This window comes from Elephantulus edwardii, unplaced genomic scaffold (assembly GCF_000299155.1).
Source record: "Elephantulus edwardii isolate Elephantulus edwardi_28Jun2011 unplaced genomic scaffold, EleEdw1.0 scaffold00006, whole genome shotgun sequence".
NCBI classification, from domain to species: Eukaryota; Metazoa; Chordata; class Mammalia; order Macroscelidea; family Macroscelididae; genus Elephantulus; species Elephantulus edwardii.
This window is the reverse complement of record NW_006399756.1, coordinates 15,444,701-15,465,602: the sequence shown is the minus strand read 5'-3', so window position 1 is coordinate 15,465,602 and position 20,902 is coordinate 15,444,701. Positions and strand designations below refer to the sequence as shown.

Here is a 20,902-nt window from a genome sequence, read left to right as displayed (position 1 = left end):
AATTGATGCTTCTGAGGAGCTCCCTGGCTGAACTCAGACAGAATTGTGTGTTCTTTTGGCCGCCCACGGTCTATTCAGTAGTCCTAACCAACGCCACAGTTCACAGACATCAGTTCTTTGCTTACTTTGTGTATGATGTCAGCCTGTATGGTCTTCAGCCATTTGGGCGTTCAGTGTGTTAAAGGTGTTCCTGATATGGTCTCTAAATTGAGATGTAATGCATCATATTTTGTCTCTCAATGGCTTGTTTTCGTTTCCTTCAACTTTAAGTTGAACTTGCATGTGAGCAATTGATGGTTTGTTTGTTCCACCATTGGCCACTTGCCTTGTTCTGACTGATGATACTGAGATTCTCGATCATCTCTTTTTATAGATTTAGTCGATTTGTGTCCTGTGTATTCCATCTGGCGAGGCCCACCTGTATGTATGCCATTTATGTATTTTAAAAAGATATTTGCAATGGATAAATTGGTCGTACACAACTCTATCATGTGGTCTCTGGTCTCATTTCTGTAACAGAGGCCGTGTTTTTCCAACTATCAGTCCTTTGTTTCCAACCTTTTCATTGCAGTTATTACATGTTCAGTTGCATGTGACTTTTTAGCAGGCCTTAATTGTGTATTAATTATGTAATCATTACAAACATGTATATGATCAATCAGTCAATAAACATGTATGAATTATGTGCAGCGGCATATTTATTAATAGAGTGTTGAAGCAAAATTGTTTGCAAGCTGTGTTATGTGTTATTAACTAAGGTTATTGTGGGTGGAAGATAATGCAGTTTGTCTCTGAAAAACTTTAGTCATTAAAATGGAAGAGTTGTAAGTTCCCTTTCCACCTCCCTCATGTCCTATGTTGTTGTTGTGTTGTATGTTACGTATCTTCACTTGACCTTAGCCAAAAGGCCGAGAAGTGATGTTACGTATCTTCAAATAAAATCCAGGCGGGCTGTTGTTGTTGCTATGGGGTCGATTCTGAGTCACAGTGGTTCTGTGTGTGCAGAGCCGATCTGTCCACAGGGCTTTCTTCTTCTTCTTCAGTGTTGCTTTATTAAACACTGTAGTAATTAAGTCAGTGCGGTATTGATAAAGCCATAGTCAAGTAAACAAATGGAACAAAACAACAAGCCTAGAAACCATCCGAATGCAAATTCGATTAAAAGCAGGGTGGGTACTGCAGGTCAGTTGGGAAAAGAAAGATCTTCCAGAAACAACATTGGGAAAAATAGTCATCTATTGGAAAATAAGAAGGAAATTGGATTCCTAATTTACTATTTGTACAAATAAATATCTGGTAGATTAGAGACTTAAATGCAAAGCTATACTAAGAAAGTACCTTTATAACGATGGAGTAAGATATATTTTTAAAACTCTTTATTATGATCTGGATGAAGTTTGCAAAGCAAATTCATTTTCTATTTAACAGAGTCTTGTTTGATCACTTTGCTCTCTCTCTCTCTCACACACACACACACACACACACACACACACACACACAGTGTAACAGTGCATTTCTCACTTCCTCTGGTTCCTTATCCCATTTATCTGTCTTATTCTTTCTTGTATTCTGAACTTTGTCCTTGGGAAATGTTGCCCTTTTATCCTGTGTAATATGTTGTTGTTGTTTGATGCCGTCGAGTCGTAGATGACTCATAGCGACCCTATGAATGAACAGCCTGAGCACTGTTCGTACATACGGTTTCCGGAGGCAAGCCATTTCGGAAGTGGATGCCGCTCCTGCTTTCAGGTTTGATTTAGTCGGGAAGCTCCAGCCAACACTGTCCACCGTGGGTGCCCATTACCACGATTGGCACATCACTGTCACAGGCTTCAGCATCACAGCAACCACGAGTTACCTCTTTACAGCAACGCACAGACCAGTGCTATACCACCTAGAAGAATGTTTGACAGGAAGACAATTTGAACCTGGCCGAGGGCCGCAGATGACAATCACCCACCTTTGGCTTGGTAGCACAGCTTCCTTCCACTAGGCCAACGTAGCTCTCTCTTGGTCGTCATTGTTATTGTTGTTTAATGCCGTCGAGTCGTAGACGACTCATAGCGACCCTATGAACGAACAGCGTGAGCACTGTTCGTACATAGAGTTTCCAGAGGCAAGCCATTTCGGAAGTGGATGCCGCTCCTGCATCCAGGCATTGGTGAAAACCTAGGCTCTGGTAACTGAAGGAGTGTTGGTATTGTTATGTGCTGTTGAGTCAACTATAACTCATAGTGACCCTATGTACAACAGCTCTGAGCCCTGCTCTATCCTGAGCCAATCTCCTGTAGCAATTGAAATATTTCAACAAATGGATACAGCATAGGAAATGTCCATGCATCTGTGCCTAGACATTGGGATGACAGCTACCTAGGCAACCAGTCAGCCACAAGACATGCATATTTATGTCCATTCCAAGGAAAGGTGATCCAACAGAATTCAGGAATTACTGAACCCTATCATTATTTTACCATTTGTAAGTAAAATTTTGCTGAAGACGATAAAAAAATGGTTACAGTAGAATATTGATAGGAACTGCCAAAACTCCAAGCTGAATTAATAATTGGACTTGGAAGGAGTGAGTGATAACACTGTTGAAGTCAGGTGGATCTTGGCTGAAAGCGGAGACTATAAGGAAGATGTTTACTTGTTTTTAGTACTTGATTATGCTAAGGTGTCTGCCTGGTAGACCATGACAGATTGTGAATAACATGGTATCTAATGGAAATTCTAGAATAATTAATTGTGCTTCTGTGGACGCTGTCGTTAAGCCAAGAAATAGTTGTTGGAAAATAACAAGGGGATACCACATGATTTAAGTTTGGAAAAGGTATGCATCAGGTTTTGCCTTTTTATCAGACTTACTCAATATGTGTGGTGAGATAGTAGCTGGCAAGCTTGACTGTGAAAAAGAATGTGGCTGGCATCAGAGTTTCAGGAAGACACTCCTTTTCTTGCTGAAAATAAAGAGCACTTGAAGCACTTCCTGATGAAAATGAAAGATAGCAGCTTTCAGTATCAATTAAACCCGAGTAAAAAGAAAACAAAAATCCTCGCAGTTTAACATGTCATGATAAATGGAGAATATATTGAAGTTGTCATGGATTCAATTTGACTTTGTTCCATAACTAACACTCATGGAAGAAAAATACAAATATATTGGAAAAGACCCCTTTAAATTGATGAGATGGTTAAGAGCAAAGATGTCACTTTGAAAATTAAGCGTGTTTGACCCAAGCCAGGATTCATATTTTCCCTCTCTCTCTCTCTCTCTCTCACACACACACACACACACATTACACTGCACTACACTACAGTACACTACACTGCACTACACAGGGTAAAGACTGCAGAATTTATGCCTTTGGATTATGATTTTGGTGAAGAGTATTTAATGAACCATTGACTTACAGAAGACAAAACAATTCTGTCTTGCAAGAGATCAATTCAGAATGCTTCTTGGAATTGAGGATGGCAAGACTTCATCTCAAGCACTTTGGCTATCTTTGTGGAAGGCTCCAAATTCTGGAGAAGCACCATACTTGGGAAAGTAGAGGTGAGGGCTCAGGATAAAAGAGCAGGGCCCTCAGGGAGATAGACTGGCACATTGGCTACAACCATGGACTCAAACAGCAGCAGTCGGGAAGATGATGTGGAAGTGAGCAGGTTCAATTAATTCTATGTCAGGTCATCCTAAATTAGGAGGAACATGGGCTTTTGTTAAGTTGATGGCACTTAACAGCTTTAGGTGATTGTATTAAGGAGTATTTATCTTTCTGGTGTTATTATTTGACTGCAGGTTTTCCATGGTGATGAGTTTAGTTTTAGGTTTGAAGGATATCTGAGAACCATAGTCTTGGGAGTTCTATACCAGTCTGTGTCAGACCAGTAAGTTGTCTTTTTTTTCTTTATTATGATTTTTTTTTTTTTTTAATTTTGGGTTTTGGTTTACATTTGTCTCCTACTCTGTGAAAAACCTTCTAAATTCTCAATCACCATGGACGGTAGTGACTAAAGTCAGGAAATAAGGAGATACATTGCACTAAGAAAATCTGCAGTTAGGGATGTTCCACATTATTGAGGAGTATGGATGTGAGGACTTAGGTGCATCTGATTCAAACCACAGCCTTTCCAATCACTTGCTATACATCTGAGAGCTGAACAATAAGAATAAAGAATAAGAATGACAGAAGAATTGGTGCCTTTGAGCTGATGCATTGGAGAAGAGTACTGAATATCTCATGGACAGTCAAAAAGCAAATATGTCTTGGAGAGGATGCAGCTGGAGTTGTCTTTGGAGGCAAGCATGCTGAGGCTTTTGCCTCACACGCTTTGAGCATGTTGCTAGGAGGGACTGACTCTTCCTTGGAGAGAGACATGATTCACTGAAAGATGGAGGGTCAATGAAGGAGAGGAAGGTGGATTAATATGGTGATTCCGCAACGGTCTCTTGTGTGTCAGGAAGTGTGAGGATGGCACAGGATAGAAGAGAGTTCAGAACTTTTGTTCTTAGGGTTGCTATGAGTCGTACTTGACTCGATGGTACCTGACAACAAGAATTATATATGTCCTGTCTACTGTACTATGCTATAATGTATACATGGACATATTGTCAGTGTATATAAATACTTCTGTAGAAATATCTTCTCTCACTATGTGTTTGTGAGTGTCAGGCCTTCACCTTCCAACACCTGTTCAGGTGACATGTCCGTGCATCTTTGTTAAGTGCTGTCTAGTCAACCCTGACTCCTGGTGACCTTCTCTATAATAGAGCTAAATCCTGCCGAATCCTGCACCTTCCTTAGAATCTGAGCTCATTGTCACACCTATTCTTTGCCCTTAGACATTGTTTCTGGAAGATATACATGTGTGACGCTGCTTGACTTGAACGTTTTCCAGAATTCAATCAGAATCAAATATGTTGGGTTTTGTTGTTTGCCATCCATCTGAGTATAATCCTATAAACAACAGATCTGAATCCTGTTCTGTCCTGCGCCATTTTCACCATCTCAGACACACCTGAGCCCATTATTGCATTCACTGTCTTAAGTCCATCTTGTTGAGTGTCCTCATTTCCTTCACTGACCCTCCACTTCCCAAGCATTATGTCCCTCTTCAAGGAACAGTCCCTCCTCACAACATGCCCAGAGTCCCTGAGATGAAGCTTTGCCATCCTTGCCTCTCAGGAACATTCTGGCTGCACTTTCTCCAAGACATATTTGTTTGTTCTGTGCTCTTCCAGTGCCACAACTCACAAGCATTTATTCTTATTCCGTCATTGTAATTCATTGTCCTACTTTCAGACGCATAGCATATTGATTGGAAAGACTGTGACTTGAATCAGGCACTCCTTAATCCTTAGACTGACATCATTGCTCTTTAGGACTTTGGAGAAGTCCTTGACAGACTTTCTTAAAGCGATGCATCTCCTGAGCTCCTGACTGATGATACTAAATGTTGATTGTGAGTGCAACAATGAATGAATGAAAACCCAAAATCTCTGTAAATGTTCATTAAAACTAATAAAATTTAATAAAAAAAGATTAAACATAAATGTTGATTGTGGATTCAAATAAGATGAAATTGTTGATAATTTCAATCTTTTCTTCCTCTATCATGATGTTGCCTCTTGCCCCATTGATGAGGATTTTATCCCCCCCTTGATATTGAGATGTGTGAAAAGAGTAAGGGACATATGTAGGGACAGCAGATCTGACCTTTACCAACTCCACAAACTTAAACTGTCCCCATCAACAATATCAACACAAAACCAATTCCTAAGAGGTCAGCCATGCCCCCACATTTCTGCACCTCTCTCTGCTCCTCTCAACACCAATTTTACGGCTTTATTGGGTCCAAAATATTTTCCAATAGCTTACAGACAATACAGAACCATACTGTTGTTGTTGTGTGCCATTGAGTTGCTGCGACTCATAGCGACCCTATTTACAACAGCCTTAAACCCTGCTCTATCCTGTGCCAATTGCATTGCCTCTGACACACCCATCCCGATTATCCCAGTCACTAAATCAATATACCTCATAGAGGGTCTTCCCCTCCTGCACTGTCCCTCCACCCTCCCAAGCATGATGTCCCTCTCCAAGGACTGGTCCCTCCTTACAACATGTCCAAAGTATGTCAGACAAAGCCCCAGAATCCTTGCCTCCAAGGAGTAGCCTGGTTTAACCCTCTCCAGGATGAATCTGTTTGTTTTCTTGGCAGTCCATGGTACATTCAATACTCTTCTCCAGCATCACAGCTCAAAGGCATCAATTTTCCTATCCTCCCTAGTCATTGTCCAACTCTCTGATGCATAACAAGTGGTGGCAAAGACCATAGCCTGTATCAGATGCACCTTATTCTCCAGAGTGACACCATTGCTATTCAGCACTTTGGAGAGGTCCCTAACAGCAGACTTTCCCATGGCAATACGTCTTTTCATTTCCTGGCTACTTGTGCCAAGAGTATTGACCATGGAGACAAGCAGACTAAAGTTGTTACAATCTCAACCTCTTCACCATCCATCCTGATGCTATAAATTGGCCCAGTGGTGAGAATCTTTGTCTTCTTGACATTGAGCCTCAGTCTGTACTGAAGGCTGCAGTCCTTGACTCTCTGTAGCAAACATTTCAGGTCCTACTCAGTTTCAGCAAGCAGGGTTGTGTCATCTGCATAACGTAGATTGTTGATAGATCTTCCAACCATCCTGTTGCTACACTTCTCCTCATAGAGCCCAGCCTCTTGGATAATCTGTTCTGTATACAGGTTGAAAAGGTATGGAGGTAGGACACATTCCTGGAGTACGCCCTTCCCAATTTTGAAGCATGCAGTCCTTGCTCTGTTCTGATGACTGCCTCTTGGTCCAAGTATAGGTTTCACATAACACGATCAAGTGGATTTCCATTCTTCTCAGAGTCAGTCACAGTTTGTTATGATCCACACAGTCAAACGCCTTTGCATAGTCAATGAAACACAGATAGACATTCCTTTGGTACTCCCTGCTTTCAGCCAAGATCCATCTCACATCAGCTACAATATCCCTAGTACCATGACCCCTTCTAAACCTTCTGGCAGTTCTCTGCTGATGTGCTGTTCCAGTCGTTTTTGGATAATCTTCAGTAGAATCTTGCTTGCATGTGAAAGAAATTATATTGTTCTATTGTTTCCACACTCTATTGGGTCATCCTTCTTTGGAATGGGAACCATATTGGGGAAGTCAAAAGGCTATATTTCAGGTTAGTAGCAGAATATACTCATTCAGTCAGGACAGCTTCTGAAATGTGATCAGCCCTCAGACTTCAGGCTTTTACCTCTGCCAGGTAGGGCTCTCCCTCTCCCTTTCCCTCATTCATCCAACATATTTGGTCAAAACTCTTAGCCTGGTTCCCTGTGGGGTAGCGTTCCCAAGGTCCTCTGTATCTCAGATCAGGTCTCTGGCTCCTTGGCTGTGGCTGCTGCTCCCACGGGCTCTGGTCAGCCTGGCACAGGAATCTCTGCTCCCTCAGAGTGTGCTCCATTTGCTTGCTGCTTCTTTCCTGGTTGTGAGATTCTCAAATTCTGCTGTTGAATCGGCTCAATTTAATGGCGAGACTTGGGAATTCCCCTGTGGATTGGCGAGATTAGCCAATTCCCTTGTATAGGCTAACATAACTATTCACATGGCTAAATCAGTCAATGACTGGGGGAACCATTTGGAACAATAATCTCATAACGCCACAAGCTATAATCCATATTACAGGCTATTGTCCTTGATCTTTTGTAGCAGGTGCCTCAAGGTCAAGGTCTGTGTGCTTTCAACCAGCAAGGTTGTGTCATCTGCATAACACAGATTATTGCTGAGTTCCCCAGATCCTGATGCCACATTCTTTTTAAGAAAGTCCAGCTTCTTAAATGATTTGCTAGCATACAGACTGAATATGTATGGAGAAAGAATATAGCCTTAACACACACCTTTCTTGATTTTTAAACCATGTATTGTACTCTTGCTCTGTTCAGACAACACCTTCTTTAATCTAAGTACAGACTTCATGTTAGGATAATTGTTTTGGAATTCCCATTTTTTTTCAATGTTAGCCGTAGTTTGTTATGATTCATTCAGTGAGTAAGAAAAGGAAGTAATGTCTACTGAGTGTCTTTATGTCATGAGATAGATAGTCTTCTCTAATCCAAGTACACACTCATAAAATTCCATTTAGTCCTAAGTGCAATCCTGTGAGAAAGGCTGTTTTGTCCCCACTGAATCAAGGAGTCTCTTTGACTTTAATTAACTTGCATAAGATAAACCAGTGAGTCTCTCAGAATTTAATTAACTTGCCTTAAGATGACCCAGGTGATAAGTGGAAACTTCTAAATTAGGTCTCCTTAAAATGTGGCTGCGGTTGTTTTTATTGTCATCTAGTCATTTTAAGCTGAGAGTGGACCTGTGTACGGGAGAATGAAATACAGCTGGATCTCACACCATCTTCACAGTCACTGGTGTCCTTCATCCATTGTTGTAGCCACTTGGTCCATTTCTTTGTAGGCCTTCCTCTTGCTTGGTGACTGCTTTACCAAACATAGGATCTTTCTGTGAGGACTGATCCTTCATGGATACCTGCCCGGTGTACCTGGGATAAAGCCCCAGTGGTCTCACTTTTTAAAGAACATTTGGGCTCCATTTCTTCCCAGACAGATTGTTTCTTTCTTTTACCAATCCATAGTATATTCAGTATTTTTTGTCAACGCTATTATTAAAAGGCATTGATTCTTTTGTTTTCCTATGCATTATTCAGTTTTGCGTACATACAAGATGACTGACAGTACCATGGTTAGGGGCAGGCACACCTTAGTTCTCAAAGTGACATCTTGTCTCTTGAGAACTTTAAAGAGGCACTTTGCCCGTACTGTCAAGTTTTGGTTTTTTGTTTTTTTAAAAGAAAACCCCAGACCAACACAGTTTTTAGGGGACACAATCTTCCAGTCTTATGCATACTGGTCCAAGATTAAGGGTTTTTCTTTTCTTGATATTAAATTATTTTCTTGATATCCTTTTGAAGTCTGTTGCTTTTGATCTTTATTTATAAATGCTGTGGTCCTCTTTACTTTCAGCAGCCAAGGCTGTTTACACATAGAAGATATTTTAATGAGTTTAATGAGGTTTTCCTGACGCTCTGTTTCTCATATAATCCAGTTGTTTTAGATTATTGGCTCAGCATATGTACTGCTAAAAGGTTATGTTTATTTTAAACCACACTCTATGACCTTGTTATGTTCAAATGATTACTTTTTGATCTATATACAGGTTCTTCATGAGCGCAATTAAAGGTTCTGGAATTTCAATTCTTCCTAGTGTTATCCATAATTGTTATGATCGACAAAGCGGAATGTTCTAGATAGTCAACAAAGCAAAAGTAAACAAGTTTCTGATATCCTCCATATTCAGGAATATAACATCAGCTTTGCTTCCTTGGCTTCAAGTCCTCTTCTGAATATGCTTTAATTTCCTGTAATCTCTGTTGATACTGCTGCAACCATATTTAAATAGCCTCAACAATATTTACTTAGGTGTAATTAATCTTAATGATATTTCCTGGTAATTTTAATATGCTGTTGGATCACCTTTCTTTGTAATGGTCAGGAAATTAATCTCTTTTAGTAGCTGTATTCCAAATTTCTTACATATGAGTGAACACTTGCAGCATTGCAACTACTTGTACTTATCAGAGGTTTTTCAATCAGGAGTCGTCAATTCTTAGACCTGTGTTTTTTTATCATTGCTGGCAGTGCCATTTAGACATCTTCCTTTAGAACCATCAGGACTGGATCAGATACTAACTTCCGAACGTGTTGACTGTCAACTCAATTCTTTTTGTAAGAGTGACTCTATATGGCTTGTTTAAATTTTCTTCATCCTCAACTGGAACATGAAGGTGAGCAATTACGTCTTCTCTACAGTTGGCTTCTGGACTTCATCTTACTAATGATGTCGAGCTCTTTGCGTCATCTGTTTCCTCATGTTTAGTAAATGTGATTCCTGGACCTCTTGTTGGGTGAGGTCCACGTATATAGTTGCATTTATGTTGTTAAGGAAAGGGTTTTGCAATGAGTAAATGATTGACCTTGCAGAATTCTACCAGGCTATCTTTTAACATTTTTATATTATAAGTGCAACATTTTTAAGCTTCCAGTTCTTTTTGTTTTCTTTTTTCATTCTTTTTTTAATTATTATTAATTTTAATGAAAACTTAAAGAGATTTTGGATTTTCCATTCATTCTTTGTTGCACTTTTCTCCCTGCCCACCCCACCCCTCCAGTTCCTTCTTCTCTTTGAAAAGTAAAAGTTCTTCCATTGTTATACAATCCCTTCCCTCAAGTCTTTTTGTTTTCAAGCTTTGAATCCAAGTCATTAGAAATTATCAATTCTTCTGGGTTTCATGTTTGATCAATTTCAGCCTAAAGAAGTTGGTAAAAATCTTCAGTTTCTTTTTCTTAGTCATTGTTGATTGTGAGTAAATAAGGGTTCTATTAACTGGTCTTCCTTGTAGACATAGAGCTCTTATCACTGAAAACATTGGTCTTTGAGAGAGATCTTAAAGGTTCTTTGGATTATGAACGTGACAATGTATCTCTTTTCCTCATTCCTGGCATAATAGACTAGATGATTGTCCAAATCTGTGTCCACTCTCCATCAATTTCAGCTCACTAATGTCTCGGACACTGCTCTTTATACATCTCAGTTTCTTTTTTATGACTTCTCATTTTCCTAGATTGATATTTTGTGCATTCTACTTGGCAATTACTAATGGACATTGGCAGCTGTTTTTTTTCTCCTTTTGAGCTATGCCACATCAGCAAATGAAGGTGCCGAGAGCTTTGCTCCATCCTTATAATTAACAATAACTCTACTTTCAGTTAGCAGCTCTTTTCCTGGGTTTTAAGTGCCACGGATCCATCTTCTGGCACGATGTATCAGACAGTTGTTGTGGATTGCCTTCGAGTCGAGCACGACTCATAGCGACCCTGTGAACAAAAGACCTGAAGCCCCTCTACAACTATTGACATTTATCAAAGTTCTTAAAATTTCCTGAGGCTTGTTATTCATAAGTTTTTCATGCAGTATTTTTTTGGGGGGGGACGCGGGAAGTAAATGGCCACACACTCCTTCCTGTTGGTATTGTTAAGTGCCATCGACTCAGCTCTGCCTCATAGTGACCTCATGTGCAGCAGAGCAAAGCCCTGCCTGATCCTGCTTCAGCCTCCTAATTGCTGCTCTGCCAAAGCAGTGTTGCAGTCACTTTGTCAGCCTGTTTTGCTCAGAGTCTTCCTTCCCTTTCCTTACTTTCTGATTTTCCCTCTATAATGTTCTTTTCCTTCCTGTTGGTGTTAGGTGCCGTCGAGTTATTGAGGACTCCTTCCTACTCTGTCTTATTTTGAAAGCTCTCCTGAAACCTGAAATCTCTATTGAAGCTTTGTCTCTATTAGTGTTTAAAATGCTGGTGATGTAGCTTCCAGCATCCCATTGGCATGCAAGCCACTGCAGTACAATAGACTGGCAGATGGATAGTGTAGATAATGTGAAGTCAAAAGTAAAGTTTAATATTAGTTGAAACATTATCATGGATTTTAAAAGTCAAATTATCAGTTCCTCTCATGAACACGTCAAAGTTTATATACAGAAATTCTGGTTGCCCAGTAAGATAAATTTTACATGAATATTGTCATTGATATAACATGCTGATCAAGATTTTTAAAAATGTATAATATTGACATGCCTGCTTATTTGGATATCAGAGAGATATATATTTCCAATCCACCACTTGATGGTTTTATCAGTGCCTCTGGTTTTAAAAATATGTACATTACTTGGGCCATGTTGTCAGGAGCGGTCGGGCCTTGGAAAAAGACATCATCCTGGGAAAAATGGAGGGTCGGAGAAAGAGAGGAAGATTTTCAACCGGATGCATTGACACAGAGACTGTACCAAAGGACTCTAGCCTAGTATCGTGAAGATGGCACCATATAACACGAAGTTCAAATCCTGTTTCTCCCTGGCTCACATCAGTTGCTGTGACTCAGTAGCACCTAACAACAACACATGCATTATTACACATACATTGTTTGGTTAAGCTATTATTCACAGGGCTAGAACGGGTGACAGATGTTTGCCATTTATTTATCACTCTTATGCGTACACAAGGGAACTCCCTTGGCATTGTCTATGTAGACAGATGCACTGCCAACCTGAAGGTAGCTGGTTCAAATTAACTAGCAGCTCCATGGGATAAAGATGGACAGTCTCCTTCTGTGCAATTTTTAACCTACAAAAAGCCCACTGAATGGTGTGCTGGGATTTGGCTCTGACTTGATAGGAATTAATTGAGTTGTTGTTGTTGTTGTTGTTGTTAAGTGCCGTAGAGTCATAACAACCCCATGAGTGAAAGACTTGGACACTTGTGTGACTTTCATCCTTTCTCCAGGTTCATAGGGTTTCCAGAGGCAAGCTATTACCGAAGTGGGTGCCACTCCTGTTTCCAAATTTGTTAGTCATTTAAATATATGGTCAGAAACTTTCTTTGTATTCCAAGTTCTCTTGCCAAGTGCCTTTTCCTACCTGTAGTTTTCAGTCATCCCTTGCCAAATAATTATGCTTGGTGGAATATCTGACCTCTTCAAGCATTTTTATAGGTTGAAGACTTTTTTCCAAGATATTTGAATTACTTAAGCATCTTTATCATTTGGAGTGTCTTACTCATGGGCTCAATTTTGTGTATAACCTTTACTTCTTTGTTCTAAGTTGTGATAACTTTTTCTTGCCCCATGGCTACTAGCTTAGTACTATTTTGCCTTTAAAAATCTCATATTGCCTTTTGTAATAGCCCAGTGAGTACTAGTGTGAGAAACTTACCATCTTACATTTTTTTCCTGTAGCCTATACTCAATGAGTATATAACTTGATGGCACTTAACAACAACAACAACAACAAACTCAATGAGTAAGGGAATTAGAAATTGGATATGACATTTTGGCAAGCAAATAGACCTATATAGAATGAATCATTGAACAATGTTAAGTGAAATATGATAGAAGGCATAATATGAAAGACATGTCTCCTCAAAGTGGAAGCCATCTTTGCTTATTTACAATAATTATACATGTTTTAAAAATAAAAGTTATATTTTAGCATTATGAATTGTATTCACCTTTCTGTGACAGGTGCTCCATATGACTTATATAATGGCAGTGTGTCACCTTGATTTCACCATTTTTCATGGACAGAATTTAAAAATTACTTTCCTCTGCATTCCTTTTATCAATTTTCAATAAAAGTCACTTCTATAGAATGCTTTTTTTAAAAACATGTATAATTATTGTAAATAAGCAAAGATGGCTTCCGCTTTGAGGAGACATGTCTTTCATATTATGCCTTCTGTCGTAATTAAATTTATTCTTCAAGCTATTCTTCGTGTTACTTACTTGAATACAAAATACACACTAAATATTTCCTGTATAAGTTAGTATACGTTAGTGTAAGGTAGTATTGTCTTTCTGATAATAAGAATTACAAAATAGACCTGATATCCAAATTTCATCTGATTTCAGAAAATACTAAGGCAAAATTAATGGGTCTCTGGGCTCCAGAGACCTGACAGCAAATAAAAGATTAAAAACTGTGATTTCATGTAACTTATATTCTATAGAATGAACACAAGAAATTAGTTAGGAATTTAAATAAACTTAATCATATGAATAATTCATTTCAAGTACATTTTAATATATATAAAATTATTTAAGATTATCAGATGATAGTAAGTGCTATGGAAAATAATAAACTAGAGACTGTCAGGAGCATGGCTAACTTGTAAAGCAAGATTAGCCCTGTACTGTAAAACCAGTAAGACTAATTCCATCTTGGCTAGAACATCTGCTTGGCAATAAACAACTCAAGGAAGTAGGATGTTAATGAATAAGAGTGACGAAAGGTCTCAGACCTTAGGGAATGTAATCTACCGAAACTCTTTGTTTCTTAGAGCTCACAATAAGGTATGCTGGAAACCATCTTTGTATTGTGCTGAGGTCTGTGAGAGTTAATGTTTGACCTGATAGTCAACATCTCGGATGGAAAGAGATGCTGCTCATTGCAGGATCACTCAAAATTACTAAAAGTAGAAATCAGCTAAATAGTAAAAGGAAACAAAATGCATTGTAGTAGATGTTGAAATAGAACTTAGCCATTAAATGCCATATTTCAGCATTTTAATTTTATGAAGTAGGCTACAAAGATATCTGCCTGTCCTACTAGCTACACCATTTAATTTGAAAAAAAAAACTAATTATTTTTCACTAGTTGTGTATTTATGGATGACTTATTTTTTAAAATTTTTCTAGTTTTCAGAATGTCTAATAGTATAGACTATTAGCACTTTTATAATGAGGAAAAAAATTAATGATTGTTAAGGCTTTCTTCCATGTTTATGTTCTTGTTTCATGATGTTCAATACCTTTTTTTTCTTTTAGTTTTGAAGTAGGTTACCAGTACTTAATGATAATGATGTTTTCACTTAACTTGTATTTCAAGGCAAATTTTTAAAAGTATACACCAGGATTCTATTGTTTTCCCCACAGACAGCCTTCTGATTGATTATCAGTTTACCTTCAGCTTATTACAGGAAGATGATCGCCACCACACTGCCATAAACTTCATAGCAAACCCAGAACAGGTGAGGAAAGCTCATGCAGCTCCTGTCATGCTGGACTTCTCTATCATATTTCACTGACTTTTTACCTCTTCTGAATACTATCACTTTGTAGGACTTTTGTACAAAAGGCTGACCTTGTACTTCTTTTCTTTTCATGAAGTATCTGTTTCCTTGAGTTTTGGAGAATTTTTGCACTCTAGAAGCATGTGGCTGGGATTGGTGAGCAGTAGGGTAGAATGTTGATTCACTACGGGAAGTGAGATGATGTGACAAGGCCTCCTATTTAAAAACTCAGTAGGAACCTTGGTCCTGTGGCCCTCAGGCATGGTTTAAATTATTTTTGTCAAACATTCTTTTACGTGGTATAGCACTTGTCTGTGCGTTGCTGTACAGAGGTAACCCATGGTTGCTATGATGCTAAACACTGTGAAACTGATTTGTCAAATGCAATAATGGTTACCCATGGTGGACAGTGTTTGGTGGAGCTCCCCAATTAAAACAAGCTTGGAAGCAGGAGTGGCATCCACTTCCAAAATGGCTTGCCTCCAGAAACTCTATGAACATGGAGAAATGACCAAAGTTATACAAGCATTCAGGTCTTTCATTCATAGGATTGTTATGAGTCATCTATGACTTGACAGCACTTAACAACAACAACAACAACAACAACAACAGATTTCATGTAGGGGGTGTTATGTTTAAGTGGAAGAATTCTTGCCTTTTCTACAAGAGACCTAGATTTAATATCAAGCCAGTGCAGCTCGGGGGACAGCCACCTCTCAATTGTCCTGTATAATAAAAATTAGATAGCTTAATTATTGATGCATTTTCTATAGAGGGAGCGCTGTTGGCTTCATGGTATGATACTGTGTTGCAATCCTGAAGGCATGCATTTTGAAACCAGCAGCTGCTCTGTGGAAGGGCAGGCAATCTCCTCCCATGAGATTAAGTGCCTTTGAAAACCCTCTGGAGGGTCGGCTATGGGTTGGTTCCAACTCAGTCAACAACAACAGCATTTTCTGTATTTTTATAATAGATTTTATTTTCATGCAATATATACTAATTCTAGCTAATGCTCCATGGGAACAGTTTGCTCTATTACCTGACCTCACTCAAAGCACCCATGTTTAACCAGTGATTTATATGGTGATTGTCATTATTTGTTGGCATAATGCCAATAGCCTTTCTCGTGTAGAATTTTCTCCTCTTGAGCCTGTGTGCTTCATCTTGGGCTTAACCTATTACATGATATATTCTATTAATATATGAAACTGGGATTGATAGAGGTTAAAATTAAAATTAAAAAGATTTTATAATTTTATTTTTTTTAATTGTTGAAAGAATGTGCAGTGAAACATATAGCCTTTAAACAATTTCTGGTTGGCTGATTGAGTAACACAGACTATGTTCTTCAGTTTCTGTAACAATTCCCTACATCACTTTTCAAATTGTTTTTCTCATTTACAAAAAGCTCACTGTACCTAACCTTCCTCTCTGACCATTTGAGTTTGTCAACTTGTCAAAAGTTTGTCAACTTGTTCCCGTATTTACAGTTCTTCAAATGACAGGACTATATCAAGGCAAATCTTCTTCATTTAATAAGTAAATACTGCTTGATTTAAAGAAGACTTCAGAAAATACTTTTGGCTTAAAGTTTAAAGTTTAAAGATTATCTCATGGCAGCAGTTTCTGAGCTTCATCTGACCTAAATTATTCCAGAAATTCTGTATTCCAAGACAACTTGAATTCTGTTCTACAGTGCCCATCTTTTGGCAAGGAATCTGAAACTCAGTGCCACTTAAGTAACTACTCTCCATTAGCCTCTTCCATATATGTTTCTGTTAATTATTAATAAACTTGATCTCTATATATTTGCTATTTTATATTAAAATAAGGAATCCTAATCAGCCAGTGGGGGGATGGTGTGTTGGAATCACTGAGACTGGCTCAGCACAGGGCAGGCTTCAGAGCTGCTATACGTAGGGTCACTATGGGTCACAGGCAACTCAGTGGCACATAACAGTAACAACCATCTACATATGCGTTTATCACACATTTTTAAAATGAAAAACTCGAAATTGACATTTATAAAGTTAAATGTTGACGTGTTTTGTTAGTGAAATCATACAGAAAAACTGAGTCGTATACATGATGCCTAATGCAATTCGTATTTTTAAACTTAAGCTTTTCTTTTTTTGTAGTCAAATAAAAACTTGGATATTTCGATTAATGCATCAAACAACTTTAATCTCAATATTACGTGGTCTGTTGGTTCAACAGGTAAGAGAATTTTGGTGATATGTCCTTTTTAGATCTTTTTTCCATATGAAATTTGTTAAAGGATGACAATTTCCTGTTAGATAAAATATGTTGTACATAGGGTCGCTATGAGTCACAGGCGACTCGACGGCACATAACAACAACAATTGAAAAATTAAAAAAGTTATTATATGCCACAATCACTATACTGTTACAGGTATAATTAATAAGTAACAATACAAATTTTTAAAAATTTGTGACTTTATTTGCTGTATCTCTTAATTACAACTGAATGGGTGGCAAGTCTATACATGACTTATTTTGTAAAAATGCTAGTGATATGAATTACTGTGATTTTCATTAAGATAGGTTACAGTTTTTTCCTTCATCTGTTTTAATGTCATATACATTATTAAGAACTGTTTAAAAGGAATATACGATTAGGTATTATTTGCATGACAACAGTTCAGAATAATAGATGCATAGCAAAGTGGACTGGGAGGGGGATGTGCAAAAATGAAAGAATATTTTTAAAGAGAAAAGTGATCTGGAGGGGGTAGGGAGAAAAATGTGCAACAATGAATGAATGAAAATCCACGTTTTCTGTAAACTTTCGTTAAAATCTCAATTAAAAAGTTACTGAATAGGAAAAAAAAAGATCGGTTACTTCTTTAGTCAATGAAGAGGTTGGGATTTCAATTATTTGGCTCAATTTTTAAGCTTCAAGTTTAACTATTGCTCTTAATAGTGATTAAAAAAAGTCCATTCTTTCTGTGTATAGTGTATACTGATAAAAGTAACAAATTATTATTTTAAAACAGATATATAACTTCTTTATTAGCTGCAGTGCTGGAAAGAGAGAGGAAGCTACATTTAGTAAATCTTGCATAATAAATTTTATCGTTTGGAATTGCTGTTGTTGTTATGTGCCGTCAAGTTACCTATGACTCATGAAAGCTGCTCTGTCCTGAGCCAGTCTCAGTGACTCTAACACACTTACCCCTATTGCCCCAGTTCTGTATAAATCCATCTCATCCAGGATCTTCCTCTCCTACTCTGTGGAGCTGTGGTGGCCTAGTGGTAAGAAACTGCACTGCAATCCCAAAGTCATGCAGTCTGAATCCACCAGCTACCCCACTGGAGAAGGATGGGCAATCTCCTTTCATGTAATTAAGTACCTCTGAAAACTTGTTGGAGAGTCAGCTATGAGTTGGTTCTGATTTGACGGTACTCAACAATAGTCTTGAAATACATGGTTAATGAATGAATTGGAATGACTAGCTTTTAAAGGTGAAATCTGTATGTTGAATTAGGAAAAAACTACACTTACTTTCTATGCACTTATATCTTAAAAAGTTCTACTATTTTCCATTTTCTATATAAAAAACATGCTATTGCATAATCACACTAGAGACTGTGGAGATTGTTGTTTGTAGCATAGAGAATATAAGAATGTTTAAAAATCCATGGTTGTTTCCTAAAAATTAAACATTAATGTATATATAACTTACATAACATCATGAAAACATAGAATTCATGAATGAAGTTGCCTGTTACAGTTCTAGAAACTGTGCTTTATCTATAAAGTGTCAAAACAACTTGAATGAAAGGGAAAAGCTGGAGCAAACATTTGGGAACTTTGTTACACGTGTGCCAAAAATACAGTAAAATCCCAGCATTATGAGGCCCACTAATTTAAAATCGATGGTGATTTGTCTTAGTAATTTGCAATTTATTTCTGCATAATAAGTAGAATTCTACAAGATTTTTAAAGTTTGTCTAAAAATATATCAACCTTTCTAATCTTTGCAGAACACTGATTTTAGATGGCAAGAAATCCCTTTTAACTTTTAAATTCCCAGAATTATTAATGTTTCCCAGTTTTGATGAATATCTTTGGGGTGGAGCTGGTGAATCAGTATTTGTAAGGAATGCCTAGAGTCATTTTAGAACAGATGAACAGTTCAAGATTAGACCATTTGCTCATTATACAGACGTTAGTAACATTTACTGTTCATTACTGTAGAAATCTTGTTCCAGACTTCAGTAAATAATTATTCAGTGCCCTATAGATATTTAATTATTCATTTAGTGCAGGTTTTAAATTGTAGACTATTCCCAATGAATTTAAAGTATGATAGTTCAGTTGTGGTTAAAATATACAAATTGATTTTATTTCATTTTCTAATTGGGTAGTTGTTGGGTGCTGTCAAATTGGCACAAACTCATAGCGGACCATCCAGCAGGTTTTCAGAGATTGTAAATCACGTAGGAGGAGCCTGTCTGTTTTCCTCCCCCAGAGCAGGTGGTTCAAACCACATGTCCTTGGGTTGGTCACACAACTCCTTATCCACTGGGCAATCAAAACTCAATGATTAGATAGAAATACGCAGAAATATATTTTGAAAGAATCTCTAGAGCGGTAAGTGAAAGATCTCGGCTTTAGGTAGGGAACTGTGGTAGCATCGTGGATAAAGAACAGTGCTGCCAACCTAAAGGCAGGCTGTTTTTAAATTCATCAGCTATTTCAAGAAGAAAGATAATCAAAGTTCTTCCCATGTGATTTTTCCAGCCTCGGAAAATCCCCTGGAGGATCAGCTGTGAGTTGATTCCAACTCGAAGGCAACGAGATTTTTGTTGTGTTTTGTTTTAGATACCTGAGTTCCAAGCATCGAACAACTTGGTGGCTAGACGTTTAGGAATAATTGCTTTAAATTTCAGAGACTCATCCTTCCTCTTTAAGACATAGATGACGATAGTTTCCGCACAGGGTTGTTAATAACGAAGAATATAAAATTCCCAACCTGGTGCCCAGAAATGGTACTTAATAATTGGCAGCCCTTTAAAAATATATTTTTATACCAAATATGTTTCCAGTATATACATGGAAAATATGTTTCTTGTTATTCTAAATTGTAAAAGTAAACATTTTAATAATTATCTTTTGATAATTATGTTTTTGATGTATGTAATTATGAAGAAGTATATTATATTTTTTAAGCTCTTAAAGGTATGTTTTCTAGTGCAAATTATTTAAATTTGTTATTATTTGTTTCTTTTTAGCTGGAACGATATCTGGAGAGGAAACTCCTATAGTTTCTAAGAGTGATATAAAGGAGTACAGAGATAGCTTTTCCTATGAAAAATTTAACTTTAGAAGCAATCCTAACATCACATTCTATGTATATGTCAGCAACTTTTCCTGGCCTATTAAAATACAAGTAAGTGTTAATAATATTTCACCTTGATTGCTACTGAATATTTTTACAAGAACATGGTACACAGTTTTGTTAAAATTATGGGTTAATTGTATTTCTTGACTTGGAAAAAGCTAAAACTTGTAAAGATCCTTGCTGAAAACAGTATTGATAATGAATGCATTAATAAAACATGAATGTCTTCAAAGTCATGCCAGTAATGCAGAATATACAAAAATATATTAAAATGCTCAATGACTATTATATTTTTAAAAACTTTAAAAAGCTAGAATATTTAAGTTTTCTGGTTAATTTTATACTTTAAGGTTTAAGTTGATAAACCTTTTCTAATATCCTTCATAAAATTATTTGTCATATTAATGAAATATCTTATTAAAACTTTAGGATTGGTGGTAGCTAACAATAATTTTTTTTGTGACTCATCACTGATAATGTCTTTTTCTGTGATATATATACATACATACATATATCACACACACATATATACCTGGTTTTAATTGTTTTTGATCAAACATTCTTCTACGTGTGTAGCACTGGTCTGTCTATTTGCTGTACAGAGGTAACTCGTTACTGTGAAGCTGAACACTGTGACATTGATGTGTCAAATGCGATAATGGTTACCCCTGGTGGACAGTGTTTGGTGGAGCTCCCCAATTAAAACAAGCTTGTAAACAGGAGTGGCATCCAATTCCGAAATGGCTTGCCTCTGGAAACCCTATGAATGTGGAGAAACGATGAAAGTTATCCAAA

The 20,902-nt window shown here is 37.5% G+C and overlaps 1 protein-coding gene across 1 annotated transcript in view; it reads left to right on the top strand.

Annotated features, from left to right (window-relative positions):
- ATRNL1 (attractin-like 1) overlaps nucleotides 1-20,902 on the top strand; it is a 705,738-nt gene that overhangs the window by 198,608 nt on the left and 486,228 nt on the right. The window contains exons 22-24 of the mRNA XM_006879915.1: nucleotides 14,602-14,696; nucleotides 16,877-16,955; nucleotides 19,998-20,155. Of these exons, the coding sequence (XP_006879977.1) occupies nucleotides 14,602-14,696; nucleotides 16,877-16,955; nucleotides 19,998-20,155 (332 nt within the window). The remainder of the gene's footprint in view (nucleotides 1-14,601; nucleotides 14,697-16,876; nucleotides 16,956-19,997; nucleotides 20,156-20,902) is intronic.